The sequence below is a fragment of the Heterodontus francisci genome, chromosome 41, assembly GCF_036365525.1.
Source record: "Heterodontus francisci isolate sHetFra1 chromosome 41, sHetFra1.hap1, whole genome shotgun sequence".
Taxonomy (NCBI): domain Eukaryota; kingdom Metazoa; phylum Chordata; class Chondrichthyes; order Heterodontiformes; family Heterodontidae; genus Heterodontus; species Heterodontus francisci.
Genome location: NC_090411.1, coordinates 38302103 through 38324121, shown reverse-complemented (window position 1 = coordinate 38324121; position 22019 = coordinate 38302103). Strand labels below are relative to the sequence as shown.

The following is a 22019-nucleotide window of genomic DNA, read 5'->3' as shown; positions in this document are numbered from 1 at the left end:
TATAAGGCAACAAAGCTGTAAAAGATACTTCTAGGATGACACCTGTAAATGCCAGAATTATCAATAAAGGAACAGACTCCTGCCGAAAGAGTGAACCTCGATTCATTTAAGAACCAATTAGGTTGTGCAATGGGATCATTATAGCTTTGCTGGTGCATAAACTAAGATGGATCGAATGGCCTTCCCTGCAATAATGATCCTTTGCTTCTCTGTCTGAGCTGATCTCAGATTTTGGTTGTACATTAAAGGCATCGTTTTAATACTGGGTTGAGCGAGATACTTAGAAACATGCAAACAGAGAAAGACTGCAGAAAGGAGCAACTTCTTTGCATCACTTTATTGTAGGGAAATTTCTCCAACAAAACTCAAACCTTGAAATCCGTGCAAATAATCACAATGGGGGGGGGGCCTGTATCTTCTCCAAACAAGGACATTTGTAGCTTCACATGCGAGGACTCAAAGGCGCAAGGCTTACGCTTGTTGTACCTGCTCTGCTGAGAACGGCACAGCAGAGTTATCCAGTAAACCAGATTCTGCCAAAATAGGGAAAAAGGAATAAAATGTTTAAACAGTCCATGAAAGCAATTTATTGAAGAATGAAACCATTTCCTGCCAGTTGCCCTCCAGGTTCAGTTGTCTAACTACTGTTTCCTGATTTACTGTATCTACTTTCACACCTTTTCAACCTTAGCAGCATCCCACACAGTGACCAACTGTCCCACAGAGTGACCACTGATGCCACATAGTGACCATTGATCCCACACAGTGACCATTGATCCCACACAGTGACCATCTGTCCCACAGAGTGACCATTGATCCCACATAGTGACCATTGATCCCACACAGTGACCATCTGTCCCACACAGTGACCAACTGTCCCACATAGTGACCATTGATCCCACACAGTGACCAACTGTCCCACAGAGTGACCATCTGTCCCACACAGTGACCATTGATCCCACACAGTGACCATCTGTCCCACAGAGTGACCATTGATCCCACATAGTGACCATTGATCCCACACAGTGACCAACTGTCCCACATAGTGACCATTGATCCCACACAGTGACCAACTGTCCCACAGAGTGACCATCTGTCCCACACAGTGACCATTGATCCCACACAGTGACCATCTGTCCCACACAGTGACCATTGATCCCACACAGTGACCATCTGTCCCTCACAGTGACCATTGATCCCACACAGTGATCATCTGTCCCAAAGAGTGACCATTGATCCCACACAGTGACCATCAGTCCCACACAGTGACCATTGATCCCACACAGTGACCATCTGTCCCACAGAGTGACCAATGATGCCACATAGTGACCATCTGTCCCACAGAGTGACCATTGATCCCACATAGTAACCTTTGATCCCACACAGTGACCATCTGTCCCACAGAGTGACCATTGATCCCAAACAGTGACCATTGATCCCACACAGTGACCAGCTGTCCCACATAGTGACCATTGATCCCAAACAGTGACCATTGATCCCACACAGTGACCATCTGTCCCACAGAGTGACCACTGATCCCACACAGTAACCATCCATCCCACACAGTGACCATTGATCCCACACAGTGACCATCCATCCCACATAGTGACCATCCATCCCTCACAGAGACCATTGATCCCACACAGTGACCATCCGTCCCCCACAGTGACCATTGATCCCCCACAGTGACCATCTGTCCCTCACAGTGACCATTGATCCCCCACAGTGACCATTGATCCCCCACAGTGACCATTCATCCCACACAGTGACCATCCATCCCTCACAGAGACCATTGATCCCACACAGTGACCATTCATCCCACACAGTGACCATCTGTCCCACACAGTGCCCATTGATCCCACACAGTGACCATTCGTCCCCCACAGTGACCATTGATCCCCCACAGTGACCATCTGTCCCTCACAGTGACCATTGATCCCCCACAGTGACCATTGATCCCCCACATAGTGACCATCCATCCCTCACAGAGACCATTGATCCCACACAGTGACCATCCGTCCCCCACAGTGACCATTGATCCCCCACAGTGACCATCTGTCCCTCACAGTGACCATTGATCCCCCACAGTGACCATTGATCCCCCACAGTGACCATTCATCCCACACAGTGACCATCCATCCCTCACAGAGACCATTGATCCCACACAGTGACCATTCATCCCACACAGTGACCATCTGTCCCACACAGTGCCCATTGATCCCACACAGTGACCATTCGTCCCCCACAGTGACCATTGATCCCCCACAGTGACCATCTGTCCCTCACAGTGACCATTGATCCCCCACAGTGACCATTGATCCCCCACAGTGACCATTCATCCCTCACAGAGACCATTGATCCCACACAGTGACCATCCGTCCCCCACAGTGACCATTGATCCCCCACAGTGACCATCTGTCCCTCACAGTGACCATTGATCCCCCACAGTGACCATTGATCCCACACAGTGACCATTGATCCCACACAGTGACCATCCGTCCCCCACAGTGACCATTGATCCCCCACAGTGACCATCTGTCCCTCACAGTGACCATTGATCCCTCACAGTGACCATTGATCCCACACAGTGACCATCTGTCCCACAGAGTGACCATTGATCCCACACAGTGACCATCAGTCCCACACAGTGACCATTGATCCCACACAGTGACCATCTGTCCCACAGAGTGACCACTGATGCCACATAGTGACCATTGATCCCACACAGTGACCATTGATCCCACACAGTGACCATCTGTCCCACAGAGTGACCATTGATCCCACATAGTAACCATTGATCCCACACAGTGACCATCTGTCCCACAGAGTGACCATTGATCCCAAACAGTGACCATTGATCCCACACAGTGACCATCTGTCCCACAGAGTGACCACTGATGCCACATAGTGACCATTGATCCCACACAGTGACCATTGATCCCACACAGTGACCATCTGTCCCACAGAGTGACCACTGATGCCACATAGTGACCATTGATCCCAAACAGTGACCATTGATCCCACACAGTGACCAGCTGTCCCACGTAGTGACCATTGATCCCAAACAGTGACCATTGATCCCACACAGTGACCATCTGTCCCACAGAGTGACCACTGATCCCACACAGTAACCATCCATCCCACACAGTGACCATTGATCCCACACAGTGACCATCCGTCCCCCACAGTGACCATTGATCCCCCACAGTGACCATTGATCCCCCACAGTGACCATTCATCCCACACAGTGACCATTGATCCCACACAGTGACCATCTGTCCCTCACAGTGACCATTGATCCCCCACAGTGACCATTGATCCCCCACAGTGACCATCTGTCCCTCACAGTGACCATCGATCCCCCACAGTGACCATTGATCCCCCACAGTGACCATCTGTCCCTCACAGTGACCATTGATCCCACACAGAGACCATTGATCCCACACAGTGACCATCTGTCCCTCACAGTGACCATTGATCCCCCACAGTGACCATTGATCCCCCACAGTGACCATCTGTCCCTCACAGTGACCATTGATCCCCCACAGTGACCATTGATCCCCCACAGTGACCATCTGTCCCTCACAGTGACCATTGATCCCACACAGTGACCATTGATCCCACATAGTGACCATCGATCCCACACAGGGACCAATGATCCAACACATTGACCATCCATCCCTCACAGTGACCATCCGTCCCTCACAGTGACCATTGATCCCCCACAGTGACCATCTATCCCTCACAGTGACCATTGATCCAACACAGTATTTATCTGTCCCCCACAGTGACCAATGATCCAACACATTGACCATCCGTCCCTCACAGTGACCATTGATTCCACACAGTGACCATCCGTCCCTCACAGTGACCATTGATCCCACACAGTGACCATCCGTCCCTCACAGTGACCATCCGTCCCTCACAGTGACCATCTGTCCCACACAGTGACCATTGATCCCACACAGTGACCATCGTCCCACACAGTGACCATCGATCCCTCACAGTGACCATCCGCCCCTCACAGTGACCATTGATCCCACACAGTGACCATCCGTCCCTCACAGTGACCATCTGTCCCACACAGTGACCATTGATCCCTCACAGTGACCATCTTTCCCACACAGTGACCATCCATCCCTCACAGTGACCATCTGTCCCACACAGTGACCATTGATCCCACACAGTGACCATCGTCCCACACAGTGACCATCCATCCCTCACAGTGACCATCTGTCCCACACAGTGACCATCCATCCCTCACAGTGACCATCCGCCCCTCACAGTGACCATTGATCCCACACAGTGACCATCCGTCCCTCACAGTGACCATCGATCCCTCACAGTGACCATCCGCCCCTCACAGTGACCATTGATCCCACACTGTGACCATTGATCCCTCACAGTGACCATTGATCCCACACAGTGACCATCCGTCCCACACAGTGACCATTGATCCCACACAGTGACCATTGATCCCTCACAGTGACCATCCGTCCCACACAGTGACCATTGATCCCACACAGTGACCATCCGTCCCACACAGTGACCATTGATCCCACACAGTGACCATCCGTCCCACACTGTGACCATCGATCGCTCAAAGTGACCATTGATCCCACACAGTGACCATCCGTCCCTCACAGTGACCATCCGTCCCACACAGTGACCCTCTGTCCCACACAGTGACCATCGATCCCTCACAGTGACCATTGATCCCACACAGCGACCATCCGTCCCACAAAGTGACCATCCGTCCCACACAGCGACCATTGATCCCACACAGTGACCATCCGTCCCACAAAGTGACCATTGATCCCACACAGCGACCATCCGTCCCACAAAGTGACCATCCGTCCCACACAGTGACCATCCCTCCCTCACAGTGACCATCCCTCCCTCACAGTGACCATCCGTCCCACAAAGTGACCATCCCTCCCTCACAGTGACCATCCGTCCCACAAAGTGACCATCCGTCCCACACAGTGACCATCCCTCCCTCACAGTGACCATCCGTCCCACAAAGTGACCATCCGTCCCACACAGTGACCATCCGTCCCTCACAGTGACCATCCGTCCCACAAAGTGACCATCCGTCCCACACAGTGACCATCCGTCCCTCACAGTGACCATCCATCCCACACAGCGACCATCCGTCCCTCACAGTGACCATCCGTCCCACAAAGTGACCATCCGTCCCACACAGTGACCATCCGTCCCTCACATTGACCATCCGTCCCACACAGTGACCATCCATCCCTCACAGTGACCATCCGTCCCTCACATTGACCATCCGTCCCACACAGTGACCATCCGTCCCTCAGTGACCATTCGACCCACACAGTGACCATCCGTCCCTCACAGTGACCATCCGTCCCACACAGTGACCATCCGTCCCTCACATTGACCATCCGTCCCACAAAGTGACCATCCGTCCCACACAGTGACCATCCGTCCCTCACATTGACCATCCGTCCCACACAGTGACCATCCATCCCTCACAGTGACCATCCGTCCCTCACATTGACCATCCGTCCCACACAGTGACCATCCGTCCCTCAGTGACCATTCGACCCACACAGTGACCATCCGTCCCTCACAGTGACCATCCGTCCCACACAGTGACCATCCGTCCCTCACAGTGACCATCCGTCCCACACAGTGACCATCCGTCCCTCACAGTGACCATCCATCCCACACAGTGACCATCTGTCCCTCACAGTGACCATCCGTCCGTCACAGTGACCATTGATCCCACACAGTGACCATTCGACCCACACAGTGACCATCTGTCCCTCACAGTGACCATCCGTCCCACACAGTGACCATCTGTCCCACACAGTGACCATCCGTCCCACACAGTGACCATCTGTCCCACACAGTGACCATCCATCCCACACAGTGACCATCCGTCCCTCACAGTGACCATCCGTCCCACACAGTGACCATCCGTCCCTCACAGTGACCATCTGTCCCACACAGTGACCATTGATCCCACACAGTGACCATCGTCCCACACAGTGACCATTGATCCCACACAGTGACCATCCGTCCCACACAGTGACCATCCGTCCCTCACAGTGACCATCCGTCCCACACAGTGACCATCCGTCCCTCACAGTGACCATCTGTCCCACACAGTGACCATTGATCCCACACAGTGACCATCGTCCCACACAGTGACCATTGATCCCACACAGTGACCATCCGTCCCACACAGTGACCATTGATCCCACACAGTGACCATCCGTCCCACACAGTGACCATTGATCCCACACAGTGACCATTGATTCCATGCAATGACCATCCGTCCCTCATAGTGACCATCCATTGGTCCACGTAGTTGCCCCCAATGAAAGCTATTAAACTCTTCCCATCAAACCAGTCTATCCCCTCAAGCCTGGAATTTTCCAAGCCCTGACTTACTATGCAGACCCCCCGATGTCTTGAACCTGAGTCCACAATCTCCTCTGCACCCCGGCCTCCCAGTCTTTCTTATCTCATTACCAACCCCCCACAACCGCAGCCCCGGCCTTTCCCATCTTCCCAACCCCGACCTCTAACTGGTTTGCACAATTGCTTCCTCCCTTCCTCCTCTCCACTCCCCAGTCACAGCAGATTGGTGCCATCCTTTCCTACCAGCCTGTCAATCTGACTGGGAAATGCACTTCTCAGTTTCCCAACCATCAGGCCTCAGTAAATCTTGTGGCCGGAGTCCCTACAGAATATATGATTCAATAGGAAAGCCAGTTTATTCTGATCCTGTTCTCACACAATATTCACACAAATAGTTATTGCCCAGTGCTCAGCAGTGGGATCCCTGGCTGATTTCCCCAGCCTAATCCAGGAGCATGGAAGCAAATTCAAGCCTTTGTCCTGCTACTCGGGCAGAAACCAGCTAAACCTCCTGGTCTGAATTGTCCAGTATTATATTGGGAGACGTCTTCACCCCTGAACTATCTTAACTTTGATGCTGAAGTGCTGCTTAATCTCCAGTGGGCTTCGGTTCACTCTCTTTAACTGTGTCTGCTTTTGGAATTCTTTTGAACCCACCTCTCAGACGTAAGTAGGTCAGAAATTCTATCAGTGTCTGAAGGGCATTTTCATCAAGTGAATTCAGTGGATTACCTTAAAACAAGAGAAGATAATGTCAGACATTCCAACACTACAAGTCCTTACTTCTTTTTGTCAGTCAAGAATGCAGTTTTAACAGTGCAGCTCACAAAAATTCTGCATAATCAGCACCATAGTCTAACACTAACACAAGGAGAAAAAAACACAACACTATCTATGAATGCTCAGTGCTATTCAGAGCCTTTATCTTTCAAGGGCTGTGTATGTGAAACTTTCTCTTCAGATACAAGCTTTGCACTGACACCTTAAACAACATCATGACTCAAAGCAGCTTTGTCAGAACCTCAAAATGTTCATTCATTAATGAATGAAGTCCTGGATCCTCTTTTTACTTTATTTAGTTTTTTAAAAGTTTTAACACTTTACTAAAGTCATTTTAATGTTCCCAAGCTTTTTAAAGCATTTTGAAAATAAGTGTTAATCTTTTAAGTTTTTGGAGTTATTTAAAGTTTAATGTGACAGACTGGGCCTCAACAGGAATTTCCCTCAATCTTTCAGTCCCTCAGACGCACATATGGGGTGTCCCTCAGTCCCTAAAAACTCCAGTCCCTACCTATTGTAAGGAGAATTAGGTTCCCACTCTGGGGTTTCGGGGCTGTGGATATGAGGTTCCAAGATTACACATACACTTATACAAAAGCACAGTCACAATATCATTGAACCATTCTTACTGAAACTTGCTGAAAGTGATTTATAATTGTCATCGAAGGTATCTCTCTTTCCAGCGAGCCCCCCCTTGTCAGTCAGTGACCTGTGACCATTCGCAGCATCTGAAAAGAAAGGATAGAAGAGCTCAATCACTCAGTAATACACAGATAACCAGCTTCACTCACCTAATATATCAAATACAATAATTTCATGGCAGCACTATACTCCCAATATTAACCAGTCAATTCACTTTGCAGTTGCTGATGGGACCCAGATATCTTTTTTAATTTCAATTATCTAGAATTTGTAATTTTTTCTTGATGTTCCCAGAAGACATCTACCTGACACAGCAGGGTCAGCCCCCCCCCTTCCCAGCAGGGTCAGCCCCTCCCCTTCCCAGCATCTCAGTTCCACCCCTTCCCAGCACAGACAGCCCCTCCCCTCCTAGCCCCACCCTTCCCAGCATAGCTAGCCACTCCCCTTCCCAGCAGTCAACCCCTCCCCTCCCAGCACAGCCAGCCCTGCCCCTCCCCAGCATGTCAGCCCCCCTTCCCACCAGAATCAGACCCGCCCCTCCCCAGCACAGTCAGCCCCTCCACTTCCCAGCACAGTCAACTGCGCCCTTCCCAGCACAGTCAGCCCCGACCCTCCCCAGCACAGCCAGACCCACCCTTCCCAACACAGTCAGCCCCGACCTTTCCCAGCACAGTCAGCCCCTCCACTTCCCAGCACAGTCAGCCCTGACCCTTCCCAGCACAGTCAGCCCCACCACTTCCCAGCACAGTCAACTGTGCCCTTCCCAGCACAGTCAGCCCTGCCATTCCCAGCACAGTCAGCCCTGACCCTTCCCAGCACAGCCAGACCCACCCTTCCCAGCACAGTCAGCCCCCGACCTTTCCCAGCACAGTCAGCCCTGACCCTTCCCAGCACATTCAGCCCCTCCACTTCCCAGCACAGTCAATTGCGCCCTTCCCAGCACAGTCAGCCCTGCCCTTCCCAGCACAGCCAGACCCACCCTTCCCAGCACAGTCAGCCCCGACCCTTCCCAGCACAGTCAGCCCTGCCCTTCCCAGCACAGTCAGCCCTGACCCTTCACAGCACAGCCAGACCCACCCTTCCCAGCACAGTCAGCCCCAACCCTTCCCAGCACAGTCAGCCCTGACCCTTCCCAGCACAGCCAGACCCACCGTTCCCAGCACAGTCATCCCCTCCACTTCCCAGCAGAGTCAACTGCGCCCTTCCCAGCACAGTCAGCCCTGACCCTTCCCAGCACAGTCAGCCCTGACCCTTCCCAGCACAGTCAGCCCCGACCCTTCCCAGCACAGTCAGCCCTGACCCTTCCCAGCACAATCAGCCCTGCCCATCCCAGCACAGTCAGCCCTGACCCTTCCCAGCAGTCAGTCCTGCCCTTCCCAGCACAGTCAGCCCCGAACCTTCCCAGCACAGTCAGCCCCGACCCTTCCCAGCACAATCAGCCCTGCCCATCCCAGCACAGTCAGCCCTGCCCTTCCCAGCACAGTCAGCCCTGCCCTTCCCAGCATAGTCAGCCCCTTCACTTCCCAGCACAGTCAAGTGCGCCCTTCCCAGCACAGTCAGCCCTGCCCTTCCCAGCACAGTCAGCCCTGACCCTTCCCAGCACAGTCAGCCCTTCCCTTCCCAGCACAGTCAGCCCCGACCCTTCCCAGCACAGTCAGCCCTGCCCTTCCCAGCACAGTCAGCCCCAACCCTTCCCAGCACAGTCAGCCCCAACCCTTCCCAGCACAGTCAGCCCCGACCCTTCCCAGCACAGTCAGCCCTGCCCTTCCCAGCACAGTCAGCCCCGACCCTTCCCAGCACAGTCAGCCCTGCCCTTCCCAGCACAGTCAGCCCCGACCCTTGACAGCACAGTCAGCCCCGACCCTTCCCAGCACAGTCAGCCCTGACCCTTCCCAGCACAGTCAGCCCTGACCCTTCCCAGCACAGTCAGCCCCGACCCTTCCCAGCACAGTCAGCCCTGCCCTTCCCAGCACAGCCAGCCCCGACCCTTCCCAGCACATTCAGCACTGACCCTTCCCAGCACAGCCAGCCCCGACCCTTCCCAGCACATTCAGTACTGACCCTTCCCAGCACAGTCAGCCCCTTCACTTCCCAGCACAGTCAATGCGCCCTTCCCAGCACAGTCAGCCCTGACCCTTCCCAGCACAGTCAGCCCCGACCCTTCCCAGCACAGTCAGCCCTGCCCTTCCCAGCACAGTCAGCCCTGACCCTTCCCAGCACAGTCAGCCCTGCCCTTCCCAGCACAGTCAGCCCCAACCCTTCCCAGTACAGTCAGCCCCGACCCTTCCCAGCACAGTCAGCCCCGACCCTTCCCAGCACAGTCAGCCCTGACCCTTCCCAGCACAGTCAGCCCGGACCCTTCCCAGCACAGTCAGCCCGGACCCTTCCCAGCACAGTCAGCCCCGACCCTTCCCAGCACAGTCAGCCCTTCCCTTCCCAGCACAGTCAGCCCTGACCTTTCCCAGCACTGTCAGCCCCGACCCATCCCAGCACAGTCAGCCCCGGCCCTTCCCAGCACACAGCCCTGACCCTTCCCAGCACAATCAGCCCTGCCCTTCCCAGCACAGTCAGCCCTGATCCTTCCCAGCACAGTCAGCCCTGACCCTTCCCAGCACAGTCAGCCCTGACCCTTCCCAGCACAGTCAGCCCCGACCCTTCCCAGCACAGTCAGCCCCGACCCTTCCCAGCACAGTCAGCCCCGACCCTTCCCAGAACTGTCAGCCCTGACCCTTCCCAGCAGAATCAGCCCCGCCTCTTCCCATCAGAATCAGACCCGCTCCTGCCCAGCAGAATCAGACCCACAGGAGAGGGTAAGTGCAGGTGGGGTTGAGTGAGGAGAGGGTGAGTAAGGGAGAGGGAACATGCCAATGGGGAAGTGATCAGTGTGTGATGGAGAAAGAGAGGGAAAGGGTGAGGAGAGAGTGAGAGAGAATGGGGACGAGGGCATGTGAGGCAGAGGGTGAATGAGGGAAAGGATGAGGAAGGATTAGGTTGGGGTGAGAGGAAGAAGGTAAGTGAGGAAGAGGGTGAGCAAGGAGAGCATGATTGAGATAAAGGGTGAGGGAGGGTGAGATAGACAGCGGGTGAGGAGTGAGTGAGTGATATGGTGAGTGAGGGGGTTTGAGGGTGAGCAGAGGTTGTGGGGGAGTGATGGTGAGTGAGGAGAGGGCGTGTGAGTGATGAGTGTGTGTGAGTTAGAGGTTAGATAAGGTCTGGAATGTGGAAAGGTTGAGTGTGAGTGAGGGTGAGTAAAGTAGGTGAGTGAGGGAGGTAGAGGTTGAGGGGAGGTTGAGGGTGAGTGAGGGAGAGGACGTGAGGGAGAGGACATGAGGGAGCAGTTGAGTGAGTGCGGGAGAGGGTGACTGAGGGAGGGGGTGAGTGAGAGACAGGTTGAGGGTGAGTGAGGGAGTGGGTGAGTGAGTGAGGGAGGGAGTGTGAGGGACAGGTCAGAAGAGGTTTAGGGTGTGAGGGACATGAGTCCATGAAGGAGAGGGTGAGGGACGGAGAAAGTGAGGAGAGGTTGTGCATGTGAGGGAGAGGACAAGTGAGGGAGCAGTTGAGTGAGTGAGGGAGAGGGTGAGTGAGTGAGGGGGTGGGTGAGGGAGAGGGTGAGTTAATGAGGGAGAGGGTGAGAGAGTAAGGGAGGTGAGTGAGGGAGAGGGTGAGAGAGGGAGAGGGTGAGTGAGTGCGGGAGAGGGTGAGTGAGGGAGTGGTGAGGAGAGGTTGAGCGTGAGTGAAGGAGAGGGTGAGGATGAGTGAGGGAGAGGGTGAGTGAATGAGGGAAAGGGTGAGTGAGTGAGGGAGAGGATGAGTGAGTGAGGGAGAGGATGAGTGAGTGAGGGAGAGGGTGAGTGAGCGAGAGGGTGAGTGAGGGAGAGGGTGAGTGAAGGAGAGGGTGAGTGAGGAAGAGGGTGAGTGAGGGAGACGGTGAGTGAGGAAGAGGGTGAGTGAACGAGAGGGTGAGTGAGGGAGAGGATGAGTGAGCGAGAGGGTGAGTGAGGGAGAGGGTGAGTGAGGGAGAGGGTGAGTGAACGAGAGGGTGTGAGGGAGAGGGTGAGTGAGGGAGAGGGTGAGTGAACGAGAGGGTGAGTGAGGGAGAGGGTGAGTGAGGGAGAGGGTGAGTGAACGAGAGGGTGAGTGAGGGAGAGGGTGAGTGAGCGAGAGGGTGAGTGAAGGAGAGGGTGAGTGAACGAGAGGGTGAGTGAACGAGAGGGTGAGTGGGGGAGAGGGTGAGTGAGGGTGAGGGTGAGTGAGGGTGAGGGTGAGTGAGGGAGAGGGTGAGTGAGAGAGGGAGTGAGAGAGAGGGTGGGTGAGGGAGAGGGTGAGTGAACGAGAGGGTGAGTGAGGGAGAGGGTGAGTGAGGGAGAGGTTGAGTGAACGAGAGGGTGAGTGAGGGTGAGGGTGAGTGAGGGAGAGGGTGAGTGAGCGAGAGGGTGAGTGAGAGAGAGGGTGAGTGAGGGAGAGGGTGAGTGAGCGAGAGGGTGAGTGAGGGTGAGTGAGGGTGAGGGTGAGTGAGGGTGAGTGAGAGAGAGGGTGTGAGGGAGAGGGTGAGTGAGCGAGAGGGTGAGTGAGGGTGAGGGTGAGTGAGGGTGAGGGTGAGTGAGAGAGAGGGTGAGTGAGGGAGAGGGTGAGTGAGCGAGAGGGTGAGTGAGGGTGAGGGTGAGTGAGGGAGAGGGTGAGTGAGCGAGAGGGTGAGTGAGGGAGAGGGTGAGTGAGCGAGAGGGTGAGTGAGGGTGAGGGTGAGTGAGGGAGAGGGTGAGTGAGCGTGAGTGAGGGTGAGGGTGAGTGAGGGAGAGGGTGAGTGAGCGAGAGGGTGAGTGAGGGTGAGGGTGAGTGAGGGTGAGGGTGAGTGAGAGAGAGGGTGAGTGAGGGAGAGGGTGAGTGAGCGAGAGGGTGAGTGAGGGTGAGGGTGAGTGAGGGTGAGGGTGAGTGAGAGAGAGGGTGAGTGAGAGAGAGGGTGAGTGAGGGTGAGGGTGAGTGAGGGAGCGGGTGTTTCCACCTTGGCAGTTTTGGCCGTCCCTGCTCCCCTGATCTGCATATTTAAAGGGATCTCGCTGATTTTAAACGGCTTTCTTGTGTCCTGCGATTTAAAGCTGCGGTTGATCAAATCATGGGACTGCCCCCGCCTTCATTTTAACTGCTCCTCCTCCCAGTGGCCAAATTCCTTAAGGCTGGGAAGTTAAAATCGAGGCTGTTATATTTTAGGAACAGTTAATACAAAGTTTAATTCTTTTCTAATCCTATGGAATTGGTTGTCAGAAATTGCAGTTTGCTTCATCATCTGTAGACGATCACTGTGAGAATATGAATCTATAAAAAGGGAAACAGCAAAACTGTGTGAATTTACACTATAGTTCCAATAACGTAGTATGCTGGAGTCCAGAAACACCTAAGCTGCTCATTCATTCATGTATCCTCTTATTGTTTGGAAAGAAGGCAGCGATGAACTTTACTGTTTTCTGCGTCTATGCTTCTTGTAAATGGGACAGGACAAAATCTGTCTCAAATCAAAATGAGATATTCCAAACATATCTTAAAACCTTCAAATCCAGGAAAATAAATTAAAAATAAAATCTGAACAAACAACTCTAACCAAACCCTCTGACCACAGCTGACTCAGCTACACAGGGAACCAAACCCTCTGACCACAGCTGACTCAGCTACACAGGGAGATACAGGGAAGACTGGAAGAGCTATAGTGATAGGTGATTCAATAGTCAAGGGAACAGACAGACTTTTCTGCAGCCGCAGATGTGAATCCAGGATGGTGTGTTGTCTCCCTGGTGCCAGGGTGCAGGATGTCACTGAGCGGCTGCAGAGCATCCTGAGGGGGGAGGGTGAACAGCCAGCAGTCGTGGTCCACATTGGTACCAACGACATAGGTAGAAAGAGGGATGTGGTCTTGCAGTCAGAATTTAGGGAGCTAGGGAAGAAATTAGCAAGCAGGACCTCAAAAGAAATAATCTCTGGATTATTCCCAGTACCACATGCAAATGAGTATAGAAATAGGAGGATAGAGGAGATGCATGCATGGCTGGAAAGATGGTGCAGGAGGGAGGGCTTTAAATTCCTGGGACACTGTGACTAGTTCTGAAGGAGATGGGATCTGTACAGGCCGGACAGGTTGCACCTGAACAGAACTGGGGCAAATTTCCTTGCGGGCCAATTTGCTAGTGCTGTTGGGGAGGTTTTAAACAAACGTGTCAGGGGTGTGGGAACTAGGAGATAATACAAGAGAGGAACACCAAGGTGCACAGAGAATTGGGAGAGACAGATTGTGCAAGAGTAGGAAACAGTAAAGTATTAGGTGGGGTCAGCGTAAGAGGGGAAGTAATAAAGTCTAAATTAGGGTTACTGTGCATGTATGTGATTGCTCGGAGTGTGGTAAACAAGGTTGGTGAGCTGCAGGCGCAGATAGCCACGTGGAAATTAATGTTGTGGCAATAATGGAGACCTGGCTGAAAGAAGAGAAGGACTGGGTACTAAATATTCCTAGATGTAAGGTGCTCAGGAAAGATAGGAAAGGAAGGAAAGGGGAAGGAATATTGGTATTGATTAAGGAGAGCATTGCAGTGCTGGAGGGAAAGGATGTCCCAGAAGGGTCAAGGGTAGAATCTATTTGACTAGAGCTGAGGAACAAGAAAGGTGCAGTTACATTGCTCGGTGTAGTCTATAGACCACCAACTAGGGCAAAGATGTAGAGGAACAAATTTGCAAGGAAATTACAGCGAGGTGCAAGAATTATAGTTATAATGGGGGACTTTAATTATCTGAATATAGACTGGGAAAGTAATAGTGCAAAGGGCAGAAAGGGGCACAAGTTCCTAAAGTGTATTCAGGAGAATTTTCTACAGCAGTATGTTTCCAGTCTGATGCGAAAGGAGGCACTGCTGGACCTGGTTCTTGGGAATGAGGTGGACCAAGTGGATCAAGTGTCAGTAGGAGAGCATTTAGGGGACAGTGATCATAGTATCATAAGGTTTAGATTGCCAATGGAAAAGGACAAGGAAGAATCCAGAGTAAGAATTATTAACTGGGGGGAAAGCCAACTTCAATGGGGTGAGAATGGATCTCAGCCAGATAAATTGGAATCAAATAAAAGCAAAATACTGCGGATGCTGGAAATCTGAAATAAAAACAGAAAGTGCTGAAAATATTCAGCAGGTCGGGCAGCATCTGTGGAGAGAGAAACAGAGTTAACGGTTTAGGTATGTGACAGACAAAACTGGACAATGGGCTGCCTTTAAAGAAGAGATAGTTCGGGCACAGTCAAGGTATATTCCTACAAAGGGTAAAGGTAGGGCAAACAAATCCAGAGCCTCCAGATGGCAAAAGAGATGGAGATTAAGATGAAGAAAAAGTGTGCTTATGACAGATGCCGGGTGGAAATTGCAACCAAGAACCAGACTGAATATAGAAGGTTCAGCGGGGAAGTGAAAAAGCAAATATGAGAAGCAAATAAGAGAAGTAAAGAGAGAGCATGAAAAGAGACTGGCAGCTACAATAAAAAGGAATCCAAAAGTCTTCTATAGGAATATAAATAGTAAAAGGATGGTAAAAGGAGGAGTGGGGCTGATTAGGGACCAAAAAGGGGATTTGCACATGAAGGCAGGAGGCATAGCTGAGGTATTAAATGAATACTTTGCAGCAGTCACTGAAAAAAAACTGGGCGTTTTTCTCTTCTTTTTGCGGAAGATGCTGCTGCACAGGCCATGGTGAAAGAGGAAGTAATTCAGACACTTGAAGGGTTTAAAACTGATTAGGAGGAGATAGATAGGCTGTCTATACTCCAAGTTGATAAGGCACCAGGACCGGATGTGATGCATCCAGGAAACTGAGGGAAATGAGAATGGAAATTGCGGAGGCACTGGCCATATTTTCCAGTTTACCTTAGATTTGGAGATGGTGCCAGAGGACTGGAGAATTGCAAATGTTACACCCTTGTTCAAAAAAAAAGGGTGCAAGGATAAGCCCAGCAACTGCAGGCCAGTCAGTTTAACCTCGGTGGTAGGAAGCTTCTAGAAACGATAATTCAGGACAAAATTAATAGTCACTTGGGAAAATGCAGATTAATTAAAGAAAGCCAGCATGTATTTTTCAAGGGCAAATGATGTTTAACTATCTTGCTGGAGTTTTTTGAGGAAGTAACGGAGAGGATTGATGAGGGCAATGCTGTTGATGTGGTGTACATGGATTTTCAAAAGGCGTTTGATAAAGTGCTGCACAACAGACTTCTGAGCAAACTTATAACTCATGAAATAAAAGGGACGGTAGCAACATGGATACAAAATTGGTTGAGTGACAGGAAACAAGGAGTACTGGTTAATGGATGTTTCTCAGACTGGAGGAAGGTTTGTAGTGGAGTTCCCCAGGGATCAGTGTTGGGACCCTTGCTTTTCCTGATATATATTAATGACCTGGAACTTGGTGTACAGGGCACAATTTCAAAGTTTGCAAATAATACGAAACTTGGAAGCATTGTGAACTGTGAGGAGGATGGTGTAGAACTTCAAAAGGACATAGACAAGTTCGTGGAATGGGCGGGCAAGTGGCAAATGAAGTTCAATGTAGAGAAATGTGAAGTGATTCATTTTGGTAGGAAGACAATGTAAAATAAAGGGAGTGCAGAAGCAGAGGGACCTGGGTGTATATGTGCATAAGTCATTGAAGGTGGCAGGACAGGTTGACAGTGCGGTTAATAAAGCATACAGTATCCTGGGCTTTATTAATAGGGGTATAGAGTACAAGAGCAAGGAAATTATATTAAACTTGTATAAACACTGGTTCGGTCTCAACTGGAGCATTGTATCTAGTTCTGGGCGCCACACTTTAGGAAAGATGTGAAGGCATTAGAGAGAGTGCAGAAAAGATCCACGAGAATGGTTTCAGGGATGAGGAACTTCAGTTACATGGATAGATTGGAGAAGTTGGGTCTGTTTTCCTTAGAGAAGAGAAAGTTGAGAGGTGATTTGATAGAGGTATTCAAAATCATGAGGGTACCAGACAGAATAGATAGGAAAAAGCTGTTCCCAATTGTGAAAGAATCAACAATGAGAGGGCACAGATTTAAGGCAATTGGCAAAAGAAGCAATGCCGACATGAGGAAAACCTTTTTCCTGCAGCGGGTGGTTCGGCTCTGGAATGCACTGCCAGACAGTGCGGTGGACGCAGGTTCAATCGAGACATTCAAGAGGGAATTGGATTGTTATCTGAAAAGGAAGAATGTGCAGGGCTACGGGGAGAAGGCGGGAGAGTGATGGTAGGTAAATTGCTCTTTCGAACAGCCAGTCCAGACATGATGGACTGAATGGCCTCCTTCTGTGCTGTAACAATCCTGTGATTCTGTTAATTCATACAGAGCAAACTACAACCTTCCTACACATTCAAACATACAATGACAGGATCTTGGAGTCATCGACCTGAAACTTTGACTCTATTTCTCTCCCCACAGATGCTGCCTGACCTGCTGAGTCTTTCCAGCATTTTCTGTTTTACTTCAGATTTCCAGCACCTCCAGCATTTTGTGCTTTGCAGTAGTGTTAGCTTGGCTCTGAGATAGCATTGTCGGCTATGAGCCACAACATACTGTGCTCAGGCATCACTTCAGGACTTGAGCACATAAACTAGGCTGACATTTCAGTGTCATGCTGAAAAGGTGCTGCACTGTTGGAGGGACTGTCTTCAGTGATAACCTAAGACTCTCTCTGTATTGCACTATTTAAAGGGGAGAAATTGTCCTGGTGTCCTAACCTCAATTAGCAGATTATCCAGACATGACTTTGTGGATCTGCTATATTTTCCCACCTTACAATACTTCAGAATAATTCACTGACTGTTATGAAGACACTGTAAGGTGCGATATAAGTATAAGTATTCTCTTTTTTTTTCTTTTAGCTATAAGGATGTACATTATAGAGCACTGGATTATACTGTTTCCTATAGCACCCATGCAATGCTTCAGGATGATTCAGACTGGGGTCTGAGGCAGTGACAGTATTACTCACGTGGGCCCAACAGGTATCCAGCACTGTTCAATGTCCAACCTCTCTTGTCTTTAGGCTGAAAAACAGGTTTTACAGGTTAACTTTACTGTTCTTTTCTTTTTCCTAAGGCAGACATAATTTTCTGTTTTTTTCCACCAATTTACTGTTTCCATTCAGTTGCACCAACACAATTGAGACCACGCCCCTCTAGAGAGACCAACCTGACAGGAAACCCACTCTCCAGAGAAACCCCTTACCACCATTACAGTTCAACTCTACAGAGTCCAACTCCAGAGAGAGATCAACTCTACAAAGCCCAACTCCAGAGACAGATCAACTCTGCAGAACCCAACTCCAGAGAGAGATCAACTCTACAGAGCCCAACTCCAGAGAGAGATCAACTCTGCAGAGCCCTACTCCAGAGACAGTTCAACTCTACAGAGTCCAACTCCAGAGAGAGATCAACTCTACATAGCTCCACTCCAGAAAGAGATCAACTCTGCAGAACCCAACTCCAGAGAGAGATCAACTCTACAGAGCTCAACTCCAGAAAGAGATCAACTCTGCAGAACCCAACTCCAGAAAGAGATCAACTCTGCAGAACCCAACTCCAGAGACAGATCAACCCTACAGAGCTCAACTCCAGAAAGAGATCAACTCTGCAGAACCCAACTCCAGAGAGAGATCAACTCTGCAGAACCCAACTCCAGAGAGAGATCAACTCTGCAGAACTCAACTCCAGAGAGAGATCAACTCTACAGAGCCCAACTCCAGAGACAGAACAACTCTACAGAGCCCAACTCCAGAGAGAGATCAACTCTGCAGAGTCCTACTCCAGAGACAGATCAACTCTGCAGAGCCCAACTCCAGAGAGAGATCAACTCTGCAGAGCCCTACTCCAGAGAGAGATCAACTCTGCAGAGCCCAGCTCCAGAGAGAGATCAACTCTACAGAGCCCTACTCCAGAGGGAGATCAACTCTGCAGAGCCCAACTCCAGAGACAGATCAACTCTGCTGAGCCCAACTCCAGAGACAGATTAATCTATAGAGCCCAACTCTAGAGAGAGATCAACTCTACAGAGCCCAACTCCAGAGAGAGATCAACTCTACAGAGCCCAACTCCAGAGAGAGATCAACTCTGCAGAGCCCAACCCCAGAGAAAGATCAACTCTGCAGAGTCCAACTCCAGAGATCAACTCTATGGAGCCCAACTCTAGAGAGAGATCAACTCTACAGAGCCCAACTCCAGAGACAGATCAACTCTGCTGAGCCCAACTCCAGAGAGAGATCAACCTATACAGCCCAACTCTAGAGAGAGAGATCAACTCTACAGAGCCCAACTCCAGAGAGAGATCAACTCTATGGAGCCCAACTCTAGAGAGAGATCAACTCTACAGAGCCCAACTCCAGAGAGAGATCAACTCTACAGAGCCCAACCCCAGAGAGAGATCAACTCTGCAGAGCCCAGCCTCATAGAAAGAGATCAACTCTACAGAGCCCAACTCCAGAGAGAGATCAACTCTATGGAGCCCAACTCTAGAGAGAGATCAACTCTACAGAGCCCAACTCCAGAGAGAGATCAACTCTACAGAGCCCAACTCCAGAGAGAGATCAACTCTATGGAGCCCAACTCCAGAGAGAGATCAACTCTACAGAGCCCAGCTCCAGAGAGAGATCAACTCTGCAGAGCCCAGCCTCAGAGAAAGAGATCAACTCTATAGAGCCCAGCTTTAAAGAGAGATCAATTCTGCAATGGAGAACTATTACAGAGAGACCCCTTCGACAGTAGCCTCTTCCCACAGACAGACCACCTCTACAATAAGGCCCACCTCCAAACAGTGGACACGTTACACATCAGGTTTTGCCACGAGTGAGTAAGTAAAGATCTTTACTCCAACAGTGAGGATCCCACATGATTAAAAACTCAACTAACCCAACTAAGTGTCTCTGCTAGCAATGGAGATAGTCTGGGACCACAATGAATTTCTAGTCATGCTCTAAAGATTGAGAACCCAATATTTATGGGGAGGCAGGGAAGGTGCAGATTTAATATCAAGGCCAGAATATTCCATTGGTACAACAAGAAAGGGAGAGTTTTAGATGGCCTATCAGAGTAATTGGGAAAATCAGTGACCTGATACCATTAATATGTCACTGACGGAGAAGCAAGAAAATATTCCCATTTTCAAACATTCTCATCCACTCCTTTCAGCTGTTTTGTTTTAAGTGACATTAAGCAGAGGCAGAGGAACATCAGTCACAAACTGATCTGCTGCTCCTACAGAAAGCCTTGCTCCCACCTCAACACTGACTCAAATTCAGCCCCATCAATACTCCATTGAAGAATAAATATAATTACCATAATAACTAATCCAAAACATTCGGTCACTAAGCCACAGAGGATCAAAGACATACAGATCAAGGTCCTGCCTTTATACATCTAGAGAGAAAAGAAAAAATATTACATTTACGTCTGTGTTAAAATGAGAGGAGCTTCATCGTCATCTGAGCTTTGCATCAGGGTTGGTTCAGACCTCGAATTGTGTTGGATCATACGGTGAATGTGAGATGACCTCTCACAGAGTGATTGTCCATAGCCCCTTCCTGTGTCACTGACTCGGTCCCATTGGCCAGAGTTTCTACTTCCTTTGCCGGAATTATCACCAAATTGTATCAGTTTCATTTACAATTGTTGTTAATCAAAGAAAAACATTTTAAAGCATTTTTACCATCAGAACTTCAATTTCTAATTTAAATCAGTTACTGGTTTTGCTTTAAAGCTTATAATGCAGGGATAGGCTCCCCACAGCATTGGCAAGTTCACCAGCTAACGGTGAGGGGCAATACAGAAAGGGGGGTAAGGTGAGGGGAAATACAGAGAGGGCGGTATGGTGAGGGAGATACAGTGAGGGTGGTACAGTGAGGAGGGAGTGCGGTGAGGGTGGTATAGTGAGGAGGATATGTGAGGGGTGGACAGTGAGGGCATCCGGTGAGGAGGGTACAGTGAGGGGGTGTTCGGTGAAGGTGTTACGGTGAGGCGGGAGTATGGTAAGGGAGTAGGGTGATGGGTGGTATGGTGAGCAGGGGTACAGTGAGGGGCGGGGTTTGGTGAGGGGGGATATGGTGAGGGAGGATACCGTGAGGTGAGAGTACAATGAGGGATAGTAGGGTGAGGGAGCTACAATGAGGGTGGTACAGTGATGGGGGTAAAGTGGAAGAGTACAGCGAAGAAGGGTACAGTGGATACAGTGAGAGGAGTACGGTGAAGGAGTGTTTGGTGAGTGGGGGATACGGTGAGTAGGGGAGATATAGTTTGGGGGTATGGTCAGGGGGAGTACAGTGAAGGGGGTACATTAATTGGAGGCGGTACAGTGAAGGGGTACGGTCAGGGGGAGTACAGTGAGTGGGGTACGGTGAGGAGGGAGTATGGTGAGGGAGTGTATGGTGAGTGGGGGGGTTACGGTGAGGGGACTATGGTCAGGGGGGAGTACGGTGAATGGGGAGTTACAGTGAGGAAGTGTATGATGAGGGGGGGGGAAGTACGGTGAGGGAGTATATGGTGAGTGGGGGGTATTATGGTTGGAGGGGGATTACAGTGAGGGGGAAATACGATGAATGGGGGCGGTTAGGGTGAGGCAGACATGATGAGGGAGCTGTATGGTGAATGGGGGGATACAGTGAATAGGGGTTACGGTGAGGGGGTACAGTGAGAGTGAGCTTGTGAACCATCAGTTTTATCACTGCTGCTCCTGGTTGGTGGAGGGAGGGCTGTGGAAAGTGATTGACTCAAGATTATGGTAGCAGAGCGGGAGTGAGGAAATTCCCTGCCACTGGTTGAACTCCTGTCCATCATTATCCAGACTTCAAGGGGAAATACTGGATATTAACTTGTAACTGGCCACCAAAGCCCTTTTAAATTCCAACTATCAGTGTGATGTGCAGAGTCTACAGATCACTGGCAAATCTTTTAACTCTCCACTTTTAACCAAGACATCCCAATGTTTAACAGTGCCCAAGAAAAGCAGCAATTCACAAGCCAATAAAATCAGCTGATTTTCCAGTTCTTCAGTCAAACTGCACTCCTGCCCCAGACAAGGTTGTGGCTGGCTCTACTTTGTGCTACTTGCATGGAACCTGTTACTAACAATCTTGTGTTGTCAGCCTGGGCTCAGATACACACAATGGGCTGAATTTTAAGCAGCCCTCGATGATGAGATC

At 50.6% G+C, this 22019-nt stretch overlaps 1 protein-coding gene across 1 annotated transcript; it reads right to left on the bottom strand.

Moving 5' to 3' along the window:
• Window positions 1-471: 471 nt before the first annotated feature.
• LOC137353511 (galanin peptides-like) lies at window positions 472-20241 on the bottom strand. The gene is made up of 5 exons (XM_068019896.1): window positions 20161-20241; window positions 17823-17877; window positions 7806-7904; window positions 7054-7128; window positions 472-533 (listed from the first exon to the last, which is right to left on the bottom strand). The coding sequence occupies exons 1-5, from the start codon at window positions 20239-20241 to the stop codon at window positions 472-474; spliced, it is 372 nt and encodes a 123-aa protein (XP_067875997.1).
• Window positions 20242-22019: the final 1778 nt, after the last annotated feature.

Coding starts and splice junctions, on each gene's coding strand:
- LOC137353511 (XM_068019896.1), bottom strand. CDS start 20,241: ATGTATAAAGGCAGGACCTTGATCTGTATGTCTTTGATCCTCTGTGGC. Junction 7,905..17,822: donor TGGATACCTGTTGGGCCCAC/GTGAGTAATACT, acceptor CTTTCTTTTCAG/ATGCTGCGAATGGTCACAGG. Junction 534..7,053: donor GACCTACTTACGTCTGAGAG/GTGGGTTCAAAA, acceptor CTATTTTGGCAG/AATCTGGTTTACTGGATAAC.